The sequence below is a fragment of the Megascapheus bottae genome, chromosome 10 (assembly GCF_031878675.1).
Source record: "Megascapheus bottae isolate mThoBot1 chromosome 10, mThoBot2.hap1, whole genome shotgun sequence".
Taxonomy (NCBI): Eukaryota; Metazoa; Chordata; class Mammalia; order Rodentia; family Geomyidae; genus Megascapheus; species Megascapheus bottae.
Window position 1 is genome coordinate 19,217,175 of NC_143518.1, and position 27,803 is coordinate 19,244,977.

The 27,803-nt window shown below is 42.8% G+C and overlaps 1 protein-coding gene across 1 annotated transcript in view; it reads right to left on the reverse strand.

The window, feature by feature from the left end:
- The window catches only part of Lamc2 (laminin subunit gamma 2), a 69,814-nt gene extending 48,839 nt beyond the window's left edge, over nucleotides 1-20,975 (reverse strand). Inside the window, exons 1-2 of the mRNA XM_090340288.1 lie at nucleotides 20,925-20,975; nucleotides 15,531-15,722 (exon numbers count right to left, since the gene is read on the reverse strand). Of these exons, the coding sequence (XP_090196414.1) occupies nucleotides 15,531-15,609 (79 nt within the window). The 5' untranslated portion in view covers nucleotides 15,610-15,722; nucleotides 20,925-20,975. The remainder of the gene's footprint in view (nucleotides 1-15,530; nucleotides 15,723-20,924) is intronic.
- Between the last annotated feature and the right edge of the window lie 6,828 nt (nucleotides 20,976-27,803).

Sequence of the window (27,803 nt, forward strand, 5' to 3'; positions counted from 1 at the left end):
CTATGGTCTTGACAGGTGGTGCACACTTGGCTGTGTGATGACGATGTCAGGAGCTAGGAATCCGGGTCAAGTTTGAACCTGACCGTGTGGGTTCTCTGGTTGCTGTTACGTTCAGCTGCTTAGCACACTAATACCGATGCAGTGAGACAGTGACATGCTTGCATACTAAGTTACCTGTAATCTTCTGGGAATGAATTCAAGCCCGAGCTATTCAGAGACAGCATCCAATCCGCTCCTCATTTAGAAGCAAGCTGCGTGCCCCAGGAGCCCTCCCAGTGTCTGAAGCGCCTTCATTCCCTTTTTGAGACATTAAGTCTTTTGGTCTCCTACTATTATGGAAACTTCCCTTGGATACTACAAAGTCACAGAGCCAGGTTTCATCCTGGCATCACACCTTCTTCAGTGAACTCTTCACTGGACCTTTTTCTTTCCAACTCGAAATGTCAGTGTCCCTGGAGACCCAGGCCTGAGCTTTCTGACTCCTCACTCTACAATCCTGTCCTCCAGAATTGCAGCCCAGGTGAGGGTTTCTGTGACTATGACAGGACTTGGCACCCCTGGCTTAGATTTCCTTCCCAACACCTGACATCGTGTCCTGCCATCTACTCTGTCTCCAGCTGGTTAGTTCGGAGCTCTTTAGACAAGGTCTGTTTTAAAAGCAAACCCACAGCTGGGTGTCGATGACTTCACATCTACAATCATAGCTACTCAGGAGGCTGAGATCTGAGGATTGCAGTTCAAAGCCAACCCAGGCAAGAAAAACTGTGAGACTCTTATCTCCAAATAACCACCAGAAAATCTAAAGTGGCACTTTGGCTCAAAGTGGTAGAATGCCAGCCTTGAGCAAAAAAGCTCAAGGACAGCAAACAGGCTCTGAGCTCAAGTCACAGGACCGGCCATTCCTCTTCCCACACCCCTAAAATAGTGGGAATGTCTCTTTCCACTTCATATGTTCTAATTAGAATAAGAGCATTTTCCCGACTTCATGCGTATTTTGTAGCTGTATTTTAAGAGGCCAAGGCAGAATCACTAGCACATACCCTGGTCATTTCCTTCCCAGGAGACATGACATCCTTGCCATATGGGGAAAGCTGCTTCATGGGGCACCCAGGAGAGGAACCTCAGAGGATGGCTCTCGAATCTCAGCAGCAATTTGGAATGACACAATATAGAGAAATGCTTTCCACTCCAGATCACCCAAAGCCATCAAGAGTCAATGAAACCCCAATCATCACATGCTCTTTTGGGTGATTGTGGAATAAAAGGAAGCACCTATTGTCACTTAGAGCTCATGAGACATCACATCACAGCTTAAACTTGAGGACATGAATGTGGCCTACAGATGATTCAGTCCCAGGGACTCCCCAAACCTGGAGAGACAATGCAGTGATGGGTAGAAAAGGCCCAGTGAACAGGGAATGAGGGAGATCAGATTTTGATGACCAACAAAGGAATCCTATGAGAATAAACATGGAATCAGATGGCTCAGTCCAAGTGAGTTCAGCATGAAAGGGAAGAAAGAAGTAAGACACAAGATGAAGCTGTCCACCACATATTCACTAAGAGTTCAGAGGCTCATGACGTATTTGATGTTAGGGATCTGTGTGAAAATACTCAGACATCCATATGTAATGTTCGCGTTCTCTGTCTCTGTCTCTCTGTCTGTCTCTCTGTCTCTGTCTGTCTCTGTCTGTCTCTCTCTGTCTCTGTCTGTCTCTATCTGTCTCTGTCTCTGTCTCTCTCTGTCTCTGTCTCTCCCTGTCTCTCTCTCTCTGTCTCCCCCCCCCCCTCTCTATTTCTCCCCGAATGGAGAAAGAGGCATTTCTCTTTTTCCATGAGGTTATCTAGAATGGAAGACATCCAGATATATACAAGGAGCACAATGTACTAGAAGTAATCCCTCTACAGACTAGAGAAAGGCACCATGTGCCCCTTCCTCAAGCCCCTGAACTAAGTCAGAGTCCAATTCAACAAGAGGCAGCACTCCTAGTAAGGCAGACCAAAAGAAAAAGGGTGTGAATAAAAACAATCTAAAAAGAAATTCTGAATGGGTGCTGATGGCTCATGCTTATAATCCTAGCTACTCAGGAGGCAGTGATCTGAGGATCATGGTTCGAAGTCAGCCCAGACAGGAAAGCCCAAGAGACTCTTATTTCCAGTAAACTACTTAGAAAAAGCTGGAAGTGGTGCTGTAGCTCAAAATGTAGAGTGCTAACCTTGAGCACAAACAAGCTCACAGACAGCATCCAGGCCCTGAGTTCAATCCACAAGACCAGCGAGTAAATAAATAAGCAAATAAATAATTAAATAATAAGTACTATGTTATATAATATACAATCATTATTATTTATGTGGAAATGCTCTGGAGAGATCACCAGAGTAATCCATTAAATGTTGTTTTTCAGTCATTTAAATGTGTACTCTGTTAAATCCTTTTTAGTTAATAAATATGTCTCTTTCAACCTTGTTTGGCTTTCTGGAATAAGGTTTTCCTGCAAGGAGCCTTCCCCATCACTCCATTCCCTGACAAATGTACTCAAGATATGTGTGTGCATATACTCATTATAGGTCTCAGGTTTTCGTTTTTTTTGGGGGGGGGGGTTGCCACTCCTGGGGCTCTGCCTGTCTCTAAGCTTCTTTTGCTCAAGGCTAGCACTCTACCACTTGAGCTCCACTTCTGCCTTCTTCGGTTTATGTGGTGCTGAGAAATCAAACTCAGAGCTTCATCCATGCTAAGCAAGCACTGTACCACTAAGGCACATTCCAGCCCTATGTCTCAGTTGTAATACAAAAAGAATTATTTCAATGCATTTATAATACTGGGAAAGCACATAGGAAATACACTGAAAACATTTGTTAGTGATTAGTTTCTGAAAAAAATATTCCACTTGAAAAGGAGCATTAAAACCTACCATGCTTGAAGTGAGAGGAATGAACTGAATGGGCTGGTAGAAGTCTAACCACCAGCACACATCCATGAGAAGAAGATGACCGTCTCACACAGAGGCTCGACTGGGAAGACTGCCTGGAGATGGAAACAACATGCCCCAGAAGCACACAGGTGCTGCTTCTCTTCTCAGCTCAGCCAGCTGAGGTTTTCCCTCTGGGCCCACAGCTCTCAGTACCCCTGAGAAAACTTCCTGCAAGTGACGAGTGACATGTCTGGATTAGATCCACTACTACAGCAAAGTACATAAGTTTATCCAAGATGAGAAACATTTAAGCTGGGCATGACGGTTTATACCTATAATCCCAATGACTCAAGAGATCTGGAAAATTATAATTCAAGGCCAGCCATAAAAAAAAGTTATTGAGACCCTCATCTCAATCAGTGAAAGCTGAGCAAAAAATCAATCGTAGTCCAGGACAGCCTGGACAAAAACAAGAGACTCAATCTTTTAAAATAACAAAAATTACATGAGAAAAAAAATGTCTGGGAGTAGGGTTCTGAATGCCTGGCCTAGCAAATGCCATCTCCCAGATCCTGAGTTCAAACCTGAGTACAATCACCACCAATAAGTAAATCAATAGAAAGATAGATGATACAGTATTTAACCCCGGGCACTCCCAGCAGAGTGACAATGATCTGAAATAGCAGCTTCTGTGAAGTTTGTGTGTTTAAGTTTCTGGCCATGAAACTAAGCAATTTCTGAAAAGACCCCAAAACTCTCTAGCAGGAAAAGGAAAACAAGCTTAAGACACAATTAAGCACATATGGATTTTTTTTACTGCTTTTCTTTTTTTTTTTAAGAATTTATTAATGTTGATTTTTACATCATATTTTAAATGACAAGTTTAACATACAAGTGTTCAAGGAGGGAATCTCTATTTACAATCACTGGGACTTAGTATTTAGAACTTAATCAAAATTAGACTAAGGGTTTGTATGTCATAGAAACATATTAATTTAAGAAATAAAACATTATGTCTATAGAGTCATAGGTTTTTATGTCTATATAGTTATGTTTATATTTCCAAAACCATGTCCATAGCTTTGGGTATGCAGTTATTGAGTCCTCGTCTTGTACTCTTTGGATTTAATAGCCACATATTAGGGATACCATGTGCCTTTTGTTCCTTAGGTCTTGACTTGTCTGACTCAATGTGATTCGCTCTAGGTTCATCCATTTCCCTGCGAATGCCATTATTTTATCTTGTCTGTTGGCTATGTAGAATTCCATTGTGTATATATACCACATTTTCTGTATCCATTCGTCTGCAGTAGGGCATCTGGATTGTTTCCATCGCCTGGCTATTGTGAATAGTGCAGAGATGAACATAGCTGAGCAGGAGTCTTTATAATATCCTGGGTCATGATGTTCAGGGTAGATGCCCAGAAGTGGTATGGTGGGATCGTAGGGAAGGTCTATTTTCACTTCTTTAAGGAACCTCCACACTGCTTTCCAGAGTGGCTGAACTAGTCTACATTCCCACCAGCAGTGTAGTAGGGTTCCTCTCTCTCCACAACCCCGCCAGCAACTGTCATTGTCTGAGTTCAAAATCTTGGCCATTCTTGTTGGGGTAAGGTGGTATCTTAGGGTTGTTTTTATTTGCATTTCCTTTATGACCATAGATGATGAACATTTTCTCATATGCTTTTCTGCCATTTTAATCTCTTCTTCTGATAGGTCTCTCTTCAGTTCCCTTGCCCTTTTAGTGAATGGTTTATTGGGTTTGGGGGGGATTAGTTTCTTGAGTTCCCTGTAGATACTGGATATTAAGCATTTGTCAGATGTATTGTTGGTGAATATCTTTTCCCAGTTGGTTGGCTGTCTCTGTACTTTTGCAACTATGTTTTTATCTATACAGAAACTTTTTATTTTTACGTAGTCCCATTTATCGAGTCTCTCTCCAATCTGCTGTGACCCTGGGATTCTGTTCAGGAATCTTTTGCCTATGCCTACAAGTTCCAGTGTCTCTCCTACTCTATCATGTAGCAGTTTCATGGTTTCCGGTCTGACATTGAGGTCTTTGATCCACTTTGAGTTAATGCTTGTGCATGGCGACAGGCTAGGGTCAATTTTTAGTTTTCTGCATGTGGCTGCCCAGTTTTGCCAGCACCAATAATTGAATAGGCTGTGTTTGTTCCACTGTATATCTTTGGCTCCTTTGTCAAATACAAGTTGACTATAGGTATGTGGTTCTATTTCTGGGTCTTCTATTCTGTTCCACTGATCTTCTGGTCTGTTTTTGTGCCAATACCAAGTAGTTTTTGTTATTATGGCTCTATAGTAGAATTTGAAGTCTGGTATCGTAATACCACCATCATTGCTCTTTTTGCCTAGAATTGTTTTGGCTATTCTAGGTCTTTTCTTGTACCATATAAATCTTTGGATTATATCTTCTATTTCCGTAAAGAATGTTTTTGAGATTTTGATGGGGATTGCATTGAATTTGTATATCAATTTTGGCAGTATAGCCATTTTCACTATGTTGGTTCTCCCTAGCCATGAGCATGGGATGTCTTTCCATTTCCTAGTGTCCTCTTTAATTTCTTTCATTAGGCTTTTATAGTTTTCATTGAATAATTCCTTTACATCTTTGGTTAAGTTAATTCCTAAGTATTTTATTCTCCTGGGGGCTATTGCAAATGGGATCATTTTCTTAATTTGGCCTTCTGTTTGTGTATTGTTGGTGTACAAGAAGGCTACTGACTTCTGAAGGTTAATTTTGTATCCTGCCACTTTGCTAAAGTAGTATTAATTCTAGAAGTTTGGGAATGGAGTTTGTTGGGTCACTCAAGTAGAGGATCATGTCATCTGCGAATAGGGATAGTTTAATTTCTTCTTTCTATGTGGATCCCTTTGATATCCTTTTCTTGCCTTATAGCTCTGGCTAAAGGTTCCAGCACTATTCTGAAGAGAAGTGGAGAGAGTGGGCATCTCTGTCTAGTTCCGGATTTTAAGGTAAATGTTTCCAGTCTTTCACCATTTAGTATAATACTGGCTGTAGGTTTGTCATATATGGCTTTAATTATTTTAAGGAATGTATCTCTTATTCCTATTTTTTCTAGTGATTTCAACATGAATGGATGTTGTATTTTGTCAAATGCCTTCTCCACATCCAGAGAAATTATCATATGATTCTTATCCTTAGCTCTATTGATGTGATATATTATATTGATTGATTTGCGAATGTTAAACCAGCCTTGCATCTGTGGGATGAAGCCTACTTGATCATAGTGTATGATTTATTAAATTTGTTTCTGGATTCTGTTGGCCAATATTTTATTGAGGAGTTTTGCATCTGTGTTCATTAGAGAGATAGATCTGTAGTTTTCTTTTTTGTTGCGTCTTTCCCTGGTTTGGGGATGAGAGTAATATTAGCTTCATAAAATGAGTTTGGTATTGCTCCTTCTGTTTCTATTTCTCGGAAGAGTTTCAAGAGTATAGGTGTTATTTCATCTTTACATGTCTTGCAGAATTCCGCAGTGAATCCATCTGGACCTGGGCTCTTTTTGGTCGGCATTTCCCTGATTGCTTCCACAATTTCGTTGTAAGAGATTGGTCTGTTCAATTTGTTTACCTCATCGTTGTTCAGTGTGGGTAGCCTATATTTATTTAAGAAATCATCCATTTCTACTAGATTTTCTTGTTTCTTTGAATATAGGTCCTGGTAGTACCTATTCATTATGGACTGAATTTCTTGGGAATCAGTTGTAATTGTTCCCGTGGGGTCTCTAATCTTGTTTATTTGAGTCTCCCCTTTCCTTTTATTGATTAATCTTGCCAGGGGTCTGTCTATTTTGTTGACTCTTTCAAAGAACCAACTTTTTGATTTATCAATTTTTTTTCTCCTTTTTTTTTTTCTTGCCAGTCCTGGGCTTGAGCTCAGGGCCTGAGCACTGTCCTTGGACTTTCTCAAGGCTAGAGCTCTACCACTTGAGCCTCAGCACCACTTCCGGCTTTTTTCTATATGTGGTACCGAGGAATCGAACCCGGGTCTTCATGCATGCTAGGCAAGCACTTTAACCACTAGGCCAAACTCCCGGCCCCTGATTTATCAATTTTTTATATAGTAGATCTTATTTCAATCTCTGATATTTCTGATTTTATTTTTGTTATTTCTGTCCTTCTAGTTGTTTTAGAGTTAACTTTTTCTTGCTCCTCTAGGTGTTTCAGGTTTTTTTTTTTTTAGGTTATTTACATGCTCTTCTTCTGTCTTTTTAATATGGGCTCCTAGTACAATAAATTTGCCTCTTAGAACTGCCTTTGCTGTGTCCCATAAGTTCCTTTGTGATGTTTCTTGATTGTCATTACATTCAAGGAAGTTTTTAATTTCATTTCTGATCTGATCTGTTACCCAGGAGTTATTCAGAAGTGTGTTGTTCAGTTTCCAAGTGATTGGATGTTTTTTAACTCTGACTACATTGTTTAGAATTAGTCTGACTCCACTGTGGTCTGATAGAATGCATGGGATTATATCAGTCCTCTTGTATCTGCCTAAGTTTTCTGTATGAACTATTATATGATCTATTTTGGAGTGTGTTCCAAACACATATGGATTTTTTTTTTTTGCCAGTCCTGGCCTTGAGCTCAGGGCCTGAGCCCTGTCCTTGGATTTTTCTCAAGGTTAGAGCTCTACCACTTGAGCCACAGCACCACTTCCGGCTTTTTTCTATGTATGTGGTACCGAGGAATCGAACCCGGGCCTTCGTGCATGCTAGGCAAGCACTCTACCACTAGGCAAACTCCCAGCCCCACACATATGGATTTTAAAAAACTCATCTACTGAGAACAACGTGTGGTAAAACAGCCTCTCCTTGGGGTCTCCATGTCTCTGTCCCTTCAAACCTCACACCTACTGGTGCCTGGCTCCACATCGACCTCTGCAAAAATTCAGGCAATTCTCACCCACGCCCCATGTCATCTCTATTTACAGGAGCAGAGGCTCTCAGGAGAAGCCTCAAGGTCACTATGGTCTGGGTTCTATGATGCTATAGTAAGAGAAAAAGTGGTGGAAATAGAAACATTTTGTAAGAAGTCTTTTGTCTCAATGCAGCTGAGCATTTGCATAGATTGTCTGTTTTTTACATTAACTGTGGGATAAGATTTGGCAAGTGTGGAAATTTATATTCCCATAATAAATAACAGTAAAAATCTGGAAACAACCACTGGAATCTTCTGTAACTGCTTTGCCACTGACTTTGTGACGGATTTGCACCTCTGCTCTAATACCTCAGAAGGGAACGACTCAAGCCCTTTCATTGATCAGGGTTGGAGGAGCCATACTCTGTCTGTCTGTCTGTCTGTCTGTCTGTCTGTCTGTCTGCCACAGGACTTGAATTCAGGGCCTGGGTGTTTTCGCTAAGTTCTTTGGTCAAGGCTAGTGCTCTACCACCTTGAGCCAAAGCTCCACTTCCATTTTTTAGAGTTATTTGAAGATAAGAGTCTCCAGAACTTTCTTGCCTGGCACCACAAGCCTCCTGAGCTTGCAGGTGTGAGCCACCAACACCCAGTTTAATGGGGACCTTTTTTGTAGCTGTGTTTGCGTTTGAACTTAGTACTTCATGCTCACTAGACAGGTGCTCTACTACCTGAACCACTGCATCGGTCCCACCATATTTATGGCATAAAGTAGAGTATGTTTGCCTAGCACAGTGGCTCACATCTATATTTCCATCTACTCAGGACATAGAGACTGGGAGAGCTGGGAGTCCTAGATTAATATCCCATCTCGGTGAATGAATTGGGCAGGGTGGTTCATTTTTATAATCCCAGCTATGCTGTAGGTATAGGTAGAGCTATCATGGTCCCAGACCAGCCTTGGCAAAAAGCATAATACTCTATCTGAAAAATAACTAAAGGGAAAAAAGTGGGGGTTGGGAATATGGGAAGGTGACAGAGCACTTGCTTAGCAATTTCAAGGCCCTGGGTTCAATCCCCAGTACTTACTACCCTCTCCCACCAAAAAGAAACACATATTTGCTCAGCAAAGGGAGATCCATCCAGACACACAGTCACCCATAGACACTGAAAAGACAGCTTTTGGTTTTGGATGGGATTCAAATATTACCTCATCTATCTGGGGATTATATTACAACATAGCTCACTAATGACTCAGAAATCCACCAGGCTTAATCTATGACTAAACTAGAGTATTCTAGAATCAAGGAAGCTCTATTTGTGCCCTGGTTTGTGATAGACAATTCAAATCTGTCTTTGCAAATTTCTCTAAGACTAAAAACAATTGCAGCATGGTTGAGCCACTGAGAACTTAAAACAGAAAACATATTCCCAGGGTTGTCTCTATACCTTTCATTTCATGCCTGGCTTTCCCAGGCTAATGACTAATCACAAGTCATTAACTTTCCCCTGCTTTTGGACCACTGGAGCTAAACCAATGGTTGCCCTGGACACCAGAATATCTGCTTACACAGGAATTCACATCTCATACTCCAACTCAATTCTGTATTTCTGCTTATTCTACAGATTTAAATGGAACTTACCAATATTATTCCTCAGAGGGGGGGAAAATCACTCTTAAATAGCTACATAGCAGAGAATACTTTCTCAACTTAAGCATTGTCTGGGGGAAGACACAGTGATGAAATGACCTCACTGAATGAAAGAGACATAGCAATTCAACACATCCTTATGACTGTCCCTCATCTCCACAGTGTGGATGCTGAGCATTGTCCATTGTCCAAAATAAGTCAAAGATGACTCTGATGAAGGCCAAAACATGCACTTCAGGAATTGTTATACCTTTGAAATGTTTTGGAAATGCTGTACTTTCTGGTGATAGCATTAAAAAGAGACTCAAAGCCAGGCTTGTTGGTACTTGTCTCCAATTCCAGCTACTTGGGAGACTGAAACAGGAGGAGCCTGAGTTCAGACTGTTGCATAGAAAAATCCATCACAAAAGAAAGGAAAAGAGAGAAGGAGGACGAGGAGGAGGAGGAGGAGGATTCAAATAAGATTTTATCTCAAGTCATATAGCCTAAAATTAGTAAGAAACTGTATGACAAGTGGCTTTAGAGAGGCAATCATGTTAAATGTTGAGGATGATGGAAGCATGAATACAAAATTGGAGGTGTGGTTCAAGTAGTAGACATTAGACAAAACTTCTAATTTAGTATATGTAAATTATGTAACTTTACATAGGTCTATGTGATAAATTTACTTAGTTACATATAAAGATTAAATTTGGCTATGACATCTTGTTACTTAATGTTTTCATATTCAACTTGACCAAAACTTTTTTGGGGGAGAAACAGGGCGAGGAAATCGTCTCTGATGGGAAGAGGGGAGAGCACCTCCTGTGGTGTCATCGGGTGTTTGGGGCATGTTCTAGAACAGCATGTGAAAAAGAAACCACAGGAAACCCGATCTTGCCATGGAAGCCTGCTTTGGGTTTTTGTCCCAAGTTGCTTTGTTGTTATGAGGTGAGACCCGGGCATATTTAAGCCTGAGCAGAAGGGTTCATCCTCTGTGCTCTTGAGTTCATAGACAAAGAGTATCTGAAACATTCCGCCAAAGGCCTGGTATTTGTGGGCTTAGGCTTTGTCCACAGCCCATAGTTCCAGTTGGTGGTGGAGGAGCCTTTAGGAGCTGGCCATAGTGGGAGGGGGGAGGATATTGGGGTGTGCCCTATAGGAATACTGAAGAGCCCTAATCTGTGTGTGTGTGTGTGTGTGTGTCTGTCTGTCTGTCTGTCTGTCTGTGTCTCTGTGTTTTTCTTTCTCTCTCTCAATCACTCTCTTTCTTGCTTCTCAGCCATCATGCATGGCCACAAGTTCCCTATCATGATGTCACCTTGCTCAAGCCAAAGGTCATGGGATGAACCATGGATATATCTCCAAAACTGGGTCTGGGAGCATGGCCTAGTGGTAGAATGCTCGCCTAGCATGCATGAAGCCCTGGGTTCGATTTCCCGGAACCACATACACAGAAAAAACTGGAAGTGGCCCTGTGGCTCAAGTGGCAGAGCACTAGCCTTGAGCAAAAAGTGTCCAAGGACAGTGTGCAGGCCCTGAGTTCAAGCCCCAGGACTGGCAAGAGAGAGGGGCGGGGGGATGGAGAAATTTTTTAAAAATCTCAGAAACTGTGGGCCAAAGCAAAGCATTCCTCTTTCTAAGTTGATTGTCTCGGTGATTTTGTTACAATAACGGGAAGCTGGTTAACACCAATTCACAATTCACCACTTGAAACTCAGATGGCAGGCTGATATGACAGCCCCAAACCTATTGTCCCCATACCCGGGAAGTGGAGGCAGAAGGACCACAAGTTTAAGGCAGGTCTACATACAATATCTTGTCTCCAAAACCAACAAATGCACAGACAAATATCAGAAGACAGGATCATGCTTACAGGACAGTTAGTTGTCACAGTAATAGAGCAGAATGCCCACCAGGCAGTCTGCACAGTGCTATTTATTATTCTTATTTTAGAGATAGGCAAACTAAGTTGGAGATAAGGTAGTTTGCCTGAGTTCCAGCTTGGGCAACGGAAGGGCTAGTACCTTCAGTACCTTCAGTACCTTCAGTACCTCTTTTCCAGGACCAAGACATGGCAGATGCCACTCTTGTGATCTTGGATTCTAAAGCCCTTAATCTAAAGGAAAATTTAAACTTCAGCTGATGGCTGCCCCTAACAGTATAGTTTTAGTCATTCTTTGTCTGGATAGATTGGAGTACCTGACATTAGTTATCACTCTTGTGCTGTTGAGATTCTTCATTGATTAAAAAAAAAAAAACAAAAAACTGGTCTTTCTTGATCCTCCTCTTTCCTCCATACACACTCCTCCTCAACACTTTCATTGCCTCTCCCTCTCCTTCCTAAGTGTGGAGCTTTCTCCCAGCTCCTCATCCTAGCTTACCTCATCTGTGGCCAAGGCTCTGCTTTCTACCTATGGACCCCTGAACTTACTCCTCCATCTAACTTCAAAATCATGCCAGTGCTTCCCTGGAACTGTTGGGCATCTCCAATCCAACAGGACCCCTCCCGCCTCCACCAAACTTCCTCCCTCGTCTCCATCCACTGACTTACTGACTTGGATCCAACCTAGACTCTGTGTGTGTGTGTGTGTGTGTGTGTGTGTGTGTGTGTGTGTGTGTGTGTGTGTGTGTGTGTCTGTCTGTCTGTCTGTCTGTCTGTCTGTGCCTGTGCCTCTGTGTCTATGCCTTTGTCAGTGTACTAAAGTACTGAGGCTTGAACTCAGAATCTCTGCTCTTACTTGGATTTTTTTTTTTTTTGGTCAAGCTGACTTTTTTAGTTGTTTTTTTTTGTTGTTGTTGTTGTTGTTTGTTTTTTTTGACCAGTCCTGGGCTTGAGCTCAGGGCCTGAGCACTGTCCTTGGACTTTCTCAAGGCTAGAGCTCTACCACTTGAGCCTCAGCACCACTTCCAGCTTTTTTCTATGTATGTGGTACCAAGGAATTGAACCCGGGTCTTCATGCATGCTAGGCAAGCACTTTAACCACTAGGCCAAACTCCCAGCCCTTTTTTAGTTGTTAACTGGAGGTGAGACCTCAAGCTCTCAGCCTCCTGAGAAGCTAGACTTACAGGTGTGACCCATCAGCACCCAGCTAGTATTCCTTTGTCTCTATTTCCTCTTACTCATATACCTACTTCACACCCATGAGATCATCAGATTCTTTAGATTTTGCCTTCTAAGTGTTTCCATAAAATGTTTCTTCTTTGCTATTTCTACCATGTTCACCTCTCACTTGTCTTATTGCCAGGGCCATGACAATGAAGAAAGCTTTCTCCACTCTACTTTCTAGGTCCTTAAATGAATGAATCTAAGGATTCCCATCCCACCTTCTAACCCTCCACAATTCTTCTTTGCCTACCAGGCTAGATCCTAACTGCACACTACAGTCTACGGGCTCTTAAAGGAGAGTCCTTAGCCAGGAGCTGGTGGCTCACTCCTGTAATCCCAGATACTCAGGAGGCTGTGATCTGAAGATCATGGTTCCAGGCCAAGCCAGGCAGAAGAGTCCAGCAGGCTCTTATTGCTAACTAGCTACCAAAATAGCCAGATATGGAGTTATGACTCTAAGTGGCAGAGTTTTAGACTTGAGTAAAAAAGCTCAGGGACAGCACCCAGGCCCTGAGTTCAAGCCTCAGGGTTGACACCAAAAAAGGAGGGGAGGGGAAATCCCTTGTCTTTCTTACTGCTCTCTGGCCATGAGTTTACAATATTGATGACACACTTGACTCTTGACTCTGTGTGTGTGTGTGTGTGTGTGTGTGTGTGTGTGTGTGTGTGTGTGTGTTAGTCCTGGTCCTGGTCACTGTCCCTGAGATTTGTCACTCAAGGACAGCACTCTACCACTTGAGCCACTTTTGGCTTTTTGATGGCTAATTGAAGGTAAGAGTTTCATGAAGTTTCCTGCCACTTTGGGCATTTTTATGGTTAATTGAAGATAAGAATCTCATGAACTTTCCTGCCCAGGCTGGCTTTGCACAATAATCTTCAGATCTCAGCCTACTGAGGAGCTAGAATTATTGGTATGAGTCACTGGCGCCCAGCTAACTCTAGGCCTTTTTTTTTTTTTTTACTAAATATATAATTCCAGACATTTTAGTGCAGTTGGCAATCATCTTTCAAGCTTCTGACAACCATGCAAGGTAGCCCAGTGCCATTAGTTCCAAGTCACAGGTGAAGAAGCAGACTCCAACTTGTCGAGGAGCCTGAAAGCTTACTAATGAGGAACTGGGAGGGAAATGAACCAAAATTGGTAGCCGGATCAGGCTGACTAATACCTGGGCTTTAGCTGAGACCAGTCCTCACAGTCTTGCTGATTATATCTTTGTGGTAATTTTACCTGTGGGCAACAGCCACAAAGCAGCTTCACTGCTTCATGCCCTCACAATGCAGCCCACAAGAGACTCTCATTTCAGTTACTTTGGGATAGGACAGGTACCCCACTCCTATCCCAAACCTTTCAGCACATCCCAGCATCCGTGAGTATGTGTGCTCTTGACCACAGAGCTTTCACATTCCCTTTGACCCACCAAACGAAACTTCTAGTAGTCAGTCTCTGAGGAGGAGGCTAAAAGTAAGGATGAATGCTCCCTCTGACGTCACGTCTTTACGAGAAGCTCCCCAATTGGTCCATTCCTGACTAGGCAGAGCCCCATTTATTTCTGTGCTCTTGAGTCAGACATTATTTAACAATTGATAGCATCCTACATACTTTATTATCTAATGCTAACACACATATAATTTCAATTATAGCCAAAGGGGGAAAATCACTTCATGAATTCCTTATTATATAAAACTATGTTCCTTATTCCCTTATTACGATTGCAATTTAGTTAAAAATTTTAAAAAAAAAACCTTCTGGATGGGAGAAATCTTAAGAATCCTTGACCAACAGCTAGCTCCATTTCCGTTGTCTGAATGGCTGTAAGGGACTCTATTTCTAATTGCTCGTTTTTAAAATCAAGAAATTCTAAGTTAATAAAAGTTAATTTTAATTCTGTTAGAGATTATTTTTACTTTTAGGATGTTTTCTACTAAATTCCAACTATTTATCCTACTACTACCACCAGAGTCTACCATGTGACCATTTTCATACATTAGAGAGATTATACTGTATATACTTTAGGTGAACACATGATGTTTTGCTATATAGAGTGAAATGGTAACTACAGTCAAGCAAATCAACATGCCTGTCATTTCACAGTTATCCTTTTTTGTGACTAGCACACTTTTTCTTATTAATGCAGTCAGGGATGATGAGTTGGAAGTTAATTTTTAGACTTCTGGAGAAAATAATGAGCTTGGATTTCTCGAGTGATTACTGAAAGTACCTGAGGTACAGCAAGCTATCTAAACCCCAGGTTATTATAGAGAAAAACTTCCTGGCTACCACTCAGCCACAAGGAAAACACCGAGGTGTGTTGTCAGAGCTGACACACACGAACGGTGCACAGTTGCTAGGTTCTCAGAAGGTTGTTGTTTACATACACTCCTCACACAGTGGCTGCCCTCGACAGATCAGGCAGTGTACCACCTCGATGTCTAATAAACATCTGTTTGGTGAGTGCCCCATGGAAAGCTGGAGAAATACTGTGACACAAACCTTACGAGTCCTCTCAGGCTCGTTTTCCATCTCAGAAAGTGAAACATGAATACAGAAAGAGTCGCTAAAGAAGTGCCTTTCCTATCTTTTGGACGTTTCTAGGGAGGGAAACATTCTCACCAGGATCCTATCCTATAAAAGCCTAGAGTGGGGAAAAAACCATACATGGGCAGCACATGCCTGATTCAACTGATTCACTTTTTTAAAGACAGATAGAGAGAGAGAAAGAGAGAGAGAGAGAGAGGGGGGGGGCACAAACAGAAGCCTTGCTTCACATGCTCTCTCTAGCTTCGCCTGTTTCAAATGGGCCTTGTGTAACTACAGTGGTCACTTTAATCCCATCCCTACCCCCCCAAAAAAAAGCCCCAAATGGGGGTCGGGAAAAGAGGTTCTTGCCCAGTTTCGGGGTGGGGTGTGCGTGGGGGGTCGCGGTCTGCGGGGACAGGCAAGCTCCCAGCCTGGCTGCGGTGGAACCCGCGCCCCCCGGCACTCACCTTCCCTCCTGGAGGTGGCCCGGGCGGCGGGCAGGAGGAGCGCGACGCCGAGGCAGCAGCGGAGCCACAGGGCAGGCATGGCCCGGCCGCGGCGCCCAGGCCTCCTGGGCGGGCTGGGAGTGGTCTGCGCCGGGCTGTGCCTTCCTTCTCCTGGATCAGGTGGTTTTATCGACTCCCCTACCTGACTCAGTCCTGACAGGAAGAGAGGCTGTGTTTCGGGGCGTGACTCACCTGTGAACAAGGAGGACCCAGCCCTCCCGCAGACAAACACCCAGTACACCCCGACCTGTAAGCTCCCCCCCCCACACACACACCCCAGCTCCCCCCACCCACCCCTCTCCACACCAGGAGGGCGCGCAGCACACCTGGCCCGGGACAAGGGTGGGGCGCAAAAGCTGCGGCCCGGGGTTCCTCCTCCTGGAATGTGCCAGCAGCGCCCCCACAGCCCTTCTCTCCCGGGGTGGTTCAGGGCAGAGAGCTGGGGAGCAGCCCGCCCCTTCCTCAAACTGGGAGGCCCGGGCTCCAGGGCCCGGACTCAGAGGAAGCCAGGATACCTCATGGGCTCTGTGCTAAAACACACCCCAATCTGCCATCAAGATCTATCACCCCAGCTACCCCAGCTTCCCAGCCCACCCCAGCCCTTCCCTACCCCAAGGGCCTGGGTGTCCCTAATTCCTTAGCCCTGGCCCAGCCAAAGTCACTGAGAACAGGCCAGCCTCCCCTAGACTAGGTGTCACAGCTACCATAGCAACAAATGTCCAACTGACTGAGACAGAGGGTCCCATTTCCCCACCTTTCACATCTCCCAAGAAATTGCTCCTGCCACCCCATGATCGCACTGGAAATTGTATCAGGCAAGGCCATTGTGCTAGCCAAAGTCATACCCAGAAAATGACAAACTCATTGGCCTTCTGGCAGTAACTGAGAGGCTGACAAACAAACAGAAGGCTGTGGTTCCTGCTGGAGATCAAATGTTACAAGCATTTATATAAACACAACAGGCAGAAGAATCACTCCTTTTATCCATCATTAAAGTCCCCCAATAAATACCTGTTCACTGACTAAATGAATGACCATTCTATAGATAATTCTATGAACACTAAGATAACTCAAACAATACTGTCTGCACGTGATGATCATCAAAGGGTGTGAGAATCTCAGCCTAAGCGTGTGAGGCCTCGCTGTGCATGTTTTGTACGGAAAAGTGGAGCATGAGCCAGATGTTTGGGTACATCAGAAAGCCCACTGAATTGAGCAGATTTGATTTTATAGCTACTGTAAAATCTCCAACACACACACACACACACACACACACAGTAGAAAAGAAACTCCAATTTTCTCATCTCAGGCTTTACTCTTCTCCTCTGCTCAAGATTCAAATAAATGAAAAATAAAGCAATTCTTCTCTCTCAAAACTCAGTGTCTGTGGGATTGGAGATGTGGCTTAGGTGGTAGAGTACCAGCCAGTGAGTTAAAGCATCTGACAACAATTTGAGTCATAGTCTGGGCCAAAAAAAAAAAAAAAAAAAAAAAAAAAAAAAAAAAAGAGCTTCTCAGGGTTCAGTTACCATTAACATTTCAGTCCTTGGAGATTCAATGTTTAGAATTTTTCTTCCCAGTGGTTGGTACATGGTGGAGGTGAGAGAACTGTCCCCAAGAATTATGCTCCTTGCAGGTCTATACTTCCAGGGTGTATGACGTTTATAGTCCTAAAAGAGCAAGGAATAGAGCCTGGCAAAATAAAGCCTGAGGGATTAAATTTCAATTTAGCACAGATTGCTAGTTTCCCATACCTCAAATCTGGAACAGAGCTGGATACCAGTAGCTCACATGGTAGTCCTAGCTACTGAAGAAGCTAAGACCTGGAGGATGTGGTTTGAACACTTTCTGGCTTGTGCAGAAAAATCTGCAAAACATCATCAATTAACCAGCAAAATACTAGACTGGAAGCATGGCTCAAGTAGTAGAGTACAGCAGTAAGCAAACAAAGCTAGTGACAAAGTAAGCTCAAGCCCTGATGCAGGCATACACACACACACACACACACACACACACACACACACACACACACAGAGTTGGAGCAGGCATTTTCAGTTACTATCTTTTTTTTTTTTAACAGTGGTATAGTAACAATGGAAAACCCATAGGTAACGCCTACTGTTTTTTTCAATCACTGTTGCAAATCCTTTACACATATTAAATAACTGATCTTCTAAATAACCTATGAATCAGGTGTACTGTTAATTTCCCCAACTCACAGAAATAACATGCTCAGAATGGCAAAGCCATGATTCAGAACCAGGCAATCTGGTCACCGGCAGCTGGTGACTCACACTTTTAATCCTAGCTGCTTAGAAGGCTGAGATCTGAAGATCCCAGTTCAAAGCCAGCTCTGACAGGAAAGTCCCTGAAACTCATTTCCACTTACCCACCAGAAAACTGGAAGTGTCATTGTAGCTCAGAGTAGTAGATTGCTGACTGGTTTTGAGCTTAAACTGCTTAGGGACAGTGCCTAGGCCCCTAGTTCAAGTCCCATGACCAACAAAGTAAAGCAAAAATACACAGAATCTGATTCCATTGTTCATTACGTTTTTGTTAGTCTGATTTAAAAACCTCATAAAGATACCTCCACAATACTGGATTGCTGAATCAAAGGTTATTTATCAGCAGCCACTCCAACCTGGACAGACTGTGGACTGTGAATATATATCTAGAGTCAAGTCACAGAGGACTTAAATACTTGTGTGTTTCCCAAGATATTAGCAATAAAAGGACTTTAGAGGTCATTTGGACCAGAGGCAGAAAATGGGCAGCAGGTTCCCTGGGTCCAGAGCAAGAAGCAAACAGCTTCCTGTATGAGAACACACAGGACTTTTCTTCTCCATCCTTCTTCTCCTTGTTTTCCTTCTCCTCCTCCTCCTTCCCTTCCTCCTTTTTCTTTCTTGCTCTTCTTTTTGTGCCAGTAGTGAGGCTTAAACTCAAGGTCTGGGTGCTGTCCCTTAACTTCTTTTAACCAAGGCATAAATTTCAACCCCATCTTGGACTTTGGTTCTAGGAAGTCAGCACAGAGAATTTTGTTTCTTCTACCCGGAAGCTGTTGCACTCATCCGTGTAGCCAGCCTCTGGTGTTGGTAGAGATCGTGTTCTGTTCATGAGGGGCTCTCCAGGCTCCGAGCCAGCAGAGCTGGAAGGTTTTGGAACATGTCTACGGGGCGGGGGGGCCAGCCAACCCAGGGCTCTGGAAGTCCCTTCACCCACTGTTGTTTCTGCAGCTCAGTCAGCACTCTGGGGACTTTTCTCTCTACCATTCTAGGTAAATCATTTTACAAAACTGTCATCTCTCCCTTCCCAAACTCCAAATAGAATGACAGGTGACATGTTGCTTTTTGCCTGGACTTCTATCCTTACCTTAGTTAACTTTCCAAAGGAATGCCTGGCATGTCACCAGCTTTCAAACTCACTTATGATAAAAAAAAAACTGAAGCACCAGGCTGGCTAACATGCCAGTCACCGCCAGACCTGTCGACCCAATTCCCTGCCCCTTAAAAAAATGCTTCCCCAGAGCCTTCTAATTATAGCAGCCGTTGCATGAAGAATTTCAATGTAAAATATGATGGGGGTAGGGAATTCAGATTCCAATTTGTTCTTTATTTGTAAAGGAAAATGCCCATAAATGGAAATTATTTCGTTTCCTGCATCAGCTGTGTAAATCCTGGGAGGCTGGCGAGCCTCCATTAAACCCTGAGCTCTGAAGTAAAGCCCTGGCCCAGTGGCACAATTCCATTTTTACACAGAAATGCATGTTGTATGCCAACATAGGCAGAAAAGTTTTGGAGACAAAATCTCTAAGTAACCAACAAAAAAACTGGGCCGTATTCATGGTTCAAGTGGTAAAGCACCAGTCGTAAGCAAATATAAAGACCTCAGTTCAAATCCCAGTACTGGAAACAAAGAAGAGGGGAAAGGGGGACAAAACAATAGAGAGGTCAGAGAGAAGTAAGTTTAGTACTGTGCCATCAGTTTGCTGAAAATTTCTCATCGATTCCTCATGAGTTCATCTGTGAAATGTGGGGTGAGTGGGTAGACTCAGGCCCAGGGTTCCTTCACCACCCTCTTCTTGGACCACAGACACTGTATATAGAGTGAGATGGGCAAAGCAGCCATGCACCGAGTATTGTCTGCACTGCAGAGCAAAAGCCTAGGGAGTGCTGAGACATGAGAGGAAGTTAGAGGCTGGGCCCGCCCTTCCATCAAAGATCCCACCATGCTCTTTGGAAGAAGGAAGTCCAGGAAACAATGCTTCTAAACGCTTCTAAATTTAAATCTGAAACATTTCCACTATTCATAAATGAAATTCTGAAGTCTGAAAAGCTCTGTGGCATTTAGAGGCCAATCCTCTGTCCTAAATAGGAAATGTTGGATGGATTTTAAATGACTAATAATAATTTTGACAGTTACCATACTGACAGCCAAGTGGTACAGGGCGTGCTGGTGTGAGTGGCTGGATGCTGAGAGCCTGGACAGGCAGGGAAGTTTACTCCTCATGACTGCTACAGTGAGAGGACACTACCCTTATTCTCATTTTAAGATTATCCAGGTTCTTTCACAAGTCAATGCCAATACTTCATTCTAGATTTAGTATTCATCTGCACTGTAAAATCAAACTCAGCTTCTTAGTGATTAAATATACACTCCAGCAATTGAGAACATTGAGTTAGAACTCAAATAAAACATAAAGTGTGCAGCCGAGTGCAGGTGGCTCACTCCTGTAATCCTAGCTACTGAGGAGGCTGATATCTGAGGATCGAGGTTCAAAGCCAGCCCAGGCACTAAAGACTGTGAGACTCTTATCTCCAATTAACTACCAGAAAACCTGAAGTGGTACTATGGTTCAAGTGGTAGAGCACTAGCCTTGAAATGAAAACCTCAGGGACAGCGCCCAGGCTCAGAGTTCAAGCCCCATGACCGGCCAAAACCAAAAAACATGAAGTGTGTCAGGCACTGGTGGCTCACACCTGTAATCCTAGCTACTCAAGAGGTTGAGATCTGAAGGTTGAGGTTCAAAGCCAGTCTGGGCAGGAAAGACTGTAAGAGACTCTTCTTTCCAATTAAACACACACACACACACACACACACACACACACACACACACACACACACACCACGAAGTGCCTAATTCTTACTATATACACAGTTTCATTGTGACACATCTACCCTTTTTTCTTTTCCTTTTTCTTTTTCTAGGCCTGAGACCAGGACTGAAATTCTGTCCCTGATGCTTTGCTCACTAACTAGTGCTCTACCAACTGAGTCATGCCTTCAACCCCCTCCCCACTTTTCTACAGAGCAGAAATAAAACAAGCTATAAGAGGTCCATTTTCCTTTCCACATTACCTTTGGCTCTTTCTCACTGTGTAATGATGTGAAAATCTTAGGCAACGTCATTTTCCATCGTCCAGGTCTTGGTTTTCTCCTGGTCTGATACCTTAATCCAGGGGTAAAAGCACTTTGTTAAGTTACTCAGTTGTAATTCCTTTGAATAATTGGAAGCTATTTTCAGCAAAGTGGAAAGAACCATGAAGTCTAAAATTGCTCAAGAATGGAGTTATCTATATCCCTGGATTCAACTTTTCCAGGCTGGGGGTTAGGCCAGAAAAATCCCCAAACATTCCTGGGTAGTTTCTTTCAGATCGGATTTGATTTGGGTTAAAGGATGGAACTGCTTGATTATACAGAGCACTCCAAAGCACAGAAAAATACTGAGGCTCTCTTACTCATCTAGGAATTTTCTCCTACCCTCTGTATGACCTTTTAGAATAATTCTTCTTGATTCGATGCTGGTGTTTCACAGTGTATCACGTACTATTTTATAATTTGGATTGTCTTTGCTTAAACACAAAATGAACTATCAATTGTCAGTGCATGTCACATTTACCTTTCAGCTCCCTCCAGTTTAAAGGAGAATTCCTTTTCTCCGCATTCATAGGGTATAGGATATTCCTTACCAACTTCATTGAGATACCACTTGGAAGACAAAGGTTTGTGTTAGTTGTCTGGGTAATTTGTAATCATTTTAGAAAATTTGGTTTCCCACACCAAATGCTAGGAGATAGCTCTTCTAGCACATTTTTTCTCCATCGCCCAAATTACCCATTCTTTTCTCTAAGTGGAGCCACACACTCATTTTATTTTAAATTATCTTTAGTCCAGGCTATCTGAAAATGTTCAGAAGTCGGCTCCTTTTCCCAAAACCAGGCTTCCTTTTGCAGTCAGTTGTCTCCTATTGGATTAGAGCATCCACCAACCCTACTCTTCATCTGAACTTTCTAAGGCACCACAGTGTGGGAAGGTTTAGCAATGGTGGAAGCATTCTGTATGTATACTTGCTAATGGGGTAGTTATCAGCCATGTGTTAGAAACAACTGAGGAGCTAAAATTTTAATGTTATTTTCGATGATGTGCCAAGCATTGTGGGAGACACATAGAAAATGATATAGTTTCCCATCTTTTTACAGAATCTATGACACAGGGCTCCAGAAACACACTTTCCTAGTCATAAAGGGAGACAAAGGACCCCTATCAAATATAAAAAGTAGGGTGATTTCAACTTTGAATAATAAATACTAAGCATGAATCATTCCTTCACTCATTCAAAAGGCCGCTTCTGAGGGCTGACAAAGAGGCAGGCATCATTCTATGCCTTGTTCCAATACAAAGTTCAGTCCTCTGTGAAGCTAATATTTGATCATGGAAGACAGATGATAAAAGTGAATGTCCATTCATGAATTTATAAATAAATAAATCCCAGGAGTATGACTTCCCTGGGTCTTGAGACATGTCTTCAAGGTATGCCTCGGAAGAGTAAGCTGTGTGGAAAGACAGAAGTGAATTGATTTTTTCATTCTACCCAGTGAGTGATGATTCAAGTGTCTGTTAAGACAGTATAACAAACCTATGAAGAATGAAAGATGTATAAACATGACTGGGGTGTGTGTGTGTGTGTGTGTGTGTGTGTGTGTGTGTGTGTGTGTGTGTGTGTGAGAGAGAGAGAGAGAGAGAGAGAGAGAGGTGGGGGGGCATATGTATCAGTACTAGGGCTTGAACTCAAGACTTGAGCACTGTCCCAGAAATATTTTTGCTTAAGGCTGGCATGCTACTGCTGAGCCACAGCTCCACTTCTTGCTTTTTGCTGTTTAATTCAAGGTAAGAATCTTATAGACCTTGCTGACTCACTGGCTTTGAACTGGAATCCTCAGATCTCAGCCTCCTGAGTAGCTGAGTCACTGGTGCCTGGTTTCAAATGGAAGTCTTATATGGCTTCTGAAGTTGCAGGTGACAGGCCTTGCCTACCTCTCCAATGTGTGCTCTGCAATTCTCACTCATCCAATTCTGTTTTGGCACTCTGGTCCTCATGCTGCTTTGCAAACAAGAAGGTGTTAAAGCTCAGCCTCACTCAAGGCCATCTCCTGCTCCTGCCTACTCGTTTTCTCGTCCTTTCTGTTGCTTCAAGTTTCTTCTTTCTGCCACCAGGCATCAGTGTGTGTGTGTGTGTGTGTGTGTGTGTGTGTGTGTGTGTGTGTGTGTGTGTGTGTGTGTGTGTTGAGACAGGTCTCACTGTGTAGCCCAGATTGGCCTTAACCTGTTCCTGCAAGATTACAGGTGTGCACTCTCTCAGTTGACTGATTTATCGCAGTTCCTACTTTTCCTGTTTACTTTTCATAATGGGAGCGAAACTTTACAGGGAGAGGTAGGTGTTGGCTCACTTCAGGGTTTGCAAATTTAAGAGAGCCATAAACTTATTTTTAGATTGCCCATCAGTTAGAATACATTTATCTTCAAGTGACACAATCTCCAATCAAAATGGGTATCTTAAAATAAGGACATGTATTGGATTATGTAACTGAAAATCCAAGGGTTAAATGGGAAATAAGGGTAAATGACCTATCAAGGATCCCAGGTCTCTCCTTCTTCTCTTGCCTAGAGTCCACTTCCTATGCAGCTGGCTCCCCTCGCAGTGGGAGAGCAGCTGCCAGCGGCAATCAGGACTAAGTGCTTCCTATTCCCATAGGTGGGAAAGATGGAAGCACTCTCCAAACATCAAACAAAAGCATCTCCCCTTCCTCAGTGGGGCCATCCATCATATGGCTAGTTTCCAACCTGAAACTACCACCAAGAAAATGCTCCATATGATTGGTCGAAACTTCAATCCCATCACTAGAGGGAGGGAATAGTTATGATTGGCTTATGCCCAAAGCTGGAAACTCTGACGGTGGCCACATCCTGCCTGCCAGCTGTTTTTGGAAACTTTTGTTAAAACACCGCCGTTTTCTTCCTCTCCATATTGTTTATGCTAACTTTTGCACAGCACTGAGAGACCTCAAAAGTCATAGCAGAAAGCATGAAGTCCATAAAAGACTCAAGCTATTACTATGTGGCCCTTTACAGAAGTTTGCCAACACCTATCTTAGGTTGACCCAAGACAGTTTTGGAGTGGTGTTAAATGCCTTGCCCCTTGAGGCTGTGCCACTGTGTGGGAATGTGGTCTTAATGTGTACTCGGTATAAGCTGCCAAGATTTCTTTCCCTTGTTCCAAAGAAGAAACAGTCCAGCTTCAGAAGAAGGAGCCTGGTTTTCAAAGCCGAGCCCCTGCTCTCCTTTCCCTTGCAGATTGGTGAGGATAAGTTTCTGCACTGACTGATCTTTTGGTCTTTGCTGCATGATTTTTACAACATCCGATTCAATTTTTGTTCTTGTGTTGCTCCTTGGAACTAGTTTTTCAGCCTACCAAGTGTTAGATGGCATTTTCCACAATCTTAGAAGAAACAACCCAAATATCAGGATGCTGCTTTTCAATGCCTGCACAGACTCAGGTAAAAAAATCTTTTTGTACCTTTTCATGATTTTCTGGGTGGGCAATTTCCTGCCCAAACAGCCACCAGCCCTTTCTTTTTGCAATAGACTTGGGTATTTATTTTTATTATGACTGGTACTACAGTACCATGAAACATTAGAAGCATAGATAAGTGAAGAGAGGAAAAATGGAAAACTTGTCAACTGTCCCATACCCCAAGGGAACGTTCAAAGTGTGCTCCAAAGGCAGTCTTTCTCCAAAAGGTTTGAACTGACCTTGACTTTTCCAGCAGGAAGTCATGATAGGATATTTTTATTTTTTTAGCCTCCATATTTATGAAGTTACTGAATGGATCTGTTCTTTGAGTAGTCTTTCTTAGGGTCTTTATTAAATTGTGAACTTCTTGGCTACTAAGGGGAATTTTGGAAAAAGGACAGAGCTTGAGGAGTTGCCATTTCAAATAGCTTGCCTTATGCACATCTTTAAAAGTGCTATGCACATCTCTCACTAAACATGAAGAAGAATTGGTCTCTCTTTGTTTAGACTGCATCTTAGTCATTTTTCTCATCTCTGTGATCCAACACCTGAGAGAACTTAAAGGGATGAATTATTTAGTTTGGCTCTGGGTTGTAGAGATTGCTGTCGACAGCCTAAACTCCCTTGATGCTGGTGAGGCAGAACAGCATAATGGCAGGAAGAAGTGGGGGAAGAAATCTGTTCACCTCATGGTGGACAGGAAGCAAAAAAAGGACACTAACTCCAAAGACCTGCCTTCCAGTAACCTACTTCCTCCAGGTAGGTTTCACCTTCTAAAGTTTCCAGAACAGTGCTACCAACTGAGGACCAAGCCCTCAATAGATCAGCCTTTTTGTGTGAACGCCTTATATTCAAACCATAATAGTCCGGAATATACAATTTCACCTCATTTTTGTAAATAAAAGAGAGCCAAACATTTTAAAACACAGAGTTGAGAAAGTATGTTCAATTTCGTGAGACCTTATCTGGGTACCCCTGTGGGTTTACTAATGCTCATTATAGGAGCCATTTGAAAAAGTCCAAAGTTGAGTTTTTCCCCCAAGATTTTAGATGGGTTCAGTATGATGTTTAGAGTTAGAATTGAATTTAGGATGGGATTCGGTGTCATTCCCAGTCTCAGGGGGAGGGGGGGACCTCTGTGTAGGACATAGTGCAGCACAGCTTCTCAAATGTTCCCCACCAATGGCTTCTGTTCTCAGTACCCACTTCCATCTCCATTGTTCTTCTATGGAGTCTACGCAGTCCAGGTGATTCCATGGGCTATAAGACCCTTGTTGTTCATACCTCTGTTGAAAGAGTAGGAACTCTAAATGACTGAAAGAGAAGAAAGGTACACAGATAATAGGTTTTAACAGCTTGTGGATGCGGGGGTCTAGGCTATGAGAATTTAAATCCCAAATCTCTTTAGGTTTCATGATCTGTATGCATAAAATGATATTAATTTTTAAAAAGTACCCATCTATTGCAATGTTGACTACGATGAAGGTGGAAGGTAGCACAATATAGGATGCATTCACTCTTATCATGATGAGGGGAGAGGCTTGCATGGGAGAGCTCCAAGCCTTAAACTTTACTTCTTTTCCCTTAATGCCAGCCTTCACAGTCCCCACGTACAGACTTCTATCTGCCCAGAGCTGCCTGACAGATTTTTTTTTCTCCTTTTTTTTTTTTTTTTTTTTGCTAGTCCTGGGCTTGAGCTCAGGGCCTAGCACTGTCCTTGGACTTTCTTAAGGCTAGAGCTCTACCACTTGAGCCACAATACCACTTCCGGCTTTTTCTATGTATTTGGTACCTAGAAATTGAACCCAGGTCTTCGTGCATGCTAGGCAAGCTCTCTACCACTAGGCCAAACTCCCATCCCTCCTCTAGTAATTTTTTTTTTGGCCAGTCCTGGGCTTGGTCTCAGGGTCTGAGCACTGTCCTTGGGTTTTCTCAAGGCTAGAGCTCTACCACTTGAGCCTCAGCACCACTTCTGGCTTTTTTCTATGTATTTGGTACTGAGGAATCAAAGCTGGGTCTTCATGCATGCTAGGCAAGCAGTCTACCACTAGGTTAAACTCCTGGCCCTTTAGTAATTTTTTAAATATCATTTTTACTGAAGTATTTTATTTCTACTGGACATCACTGAAAAATAGTCTAAAGTCAACTTCCTCCAAATGAATGGAAACTTCTGCAATTAATACTGGTGCATTCTTAAGCTTGGTATAGGGGAATACATGACAAAAACCAGATTTCTAAAACTCAAATTTCTATTTGAGTGTCAAAAATGGCAGTTCCAGAATTAGCAATTCCTCCTTAACCCTGTGTGGAAAGATCTGAAAATGAATAAAGAATTAAAAATAAACTCAGTGGGACGGTCAAAACCAGTATGAATGAACAGCTATGAGCCAAGTGGAAAAGTATCCTCCGACAAGTTTGAACTGGTTACCTCAGTGGGGTCTGAAAATGTGCTTTTAGTGCTGAAACCATTGGGAGCCTATTTTTTTTTTTTTGGCATGAATCCTCCTTCTACTTAAAAGTAACCTGTCTCCATGTCAAAGACTAAAACATACATCTTTACACTGACACAGTACTCACATAATCTGAAAAAAAAATCACACACACACACACACACACACACACCACGCCACCAGCAACAAGTTCAAAACTCATGTCTTTTGCAGAGTAGCTGAAGGTCTGATTGAAGTTTTCCTTAGAGAGAACTCTATTATAACTAATATGCTGGTGTTTGGGGTTGTTCATTTGTAAGCAAAAGCGGTGGGCCGGGGAGATTCTTGTTGGATCTTGTTGAATCAGTAAAGTTTCTTTGGTCAGATGGTGCCAAACCCACTGTTGCCTCCATCTATCTCTGAAGCAAATTCATCCAAAGCATGCACTGACAGAAACAGGCTAACATTTGCCCATCTCTCCAAGGCATCCCTCCAGATAGAAAATCCTCCACTGTGCCCGCAGGTTCCTGTCTCTTCCCTTTGAGTTGACAGCAGCCCACAACCGAGATTCATCTCTTTAGAGAGCCACCTATTCCTTGATCTATGGCAACTTGTATTCCCCAGTGATGGAAGGCTTGATTCTTCTTTGAGCCTGTTTGCCCTCACCCCCTGCTCCCACCCTAAGGACAGGCCTTCTTTGTGACATATCATCTCAGTCCATTCAAAGAAGCAGAAGAGAAAAGGCCCGGAGCAGCTCTGTTGTAACGGTGGTGAAGATACTTAAAATGACAAGTTCAGTGCCTTCTCTGTTTCTGACTTCCTATGGATAGAGCAAATGGACAGCTGGTTTGATTTAATAGAAAGTTTAAAGAAGAATATATGTGGATTAAACATGATTTCTGGCCAACCTTGCCCTACTAACAGTTTGCCTCTGTTTACTTTCTAGCCCAAGGACAT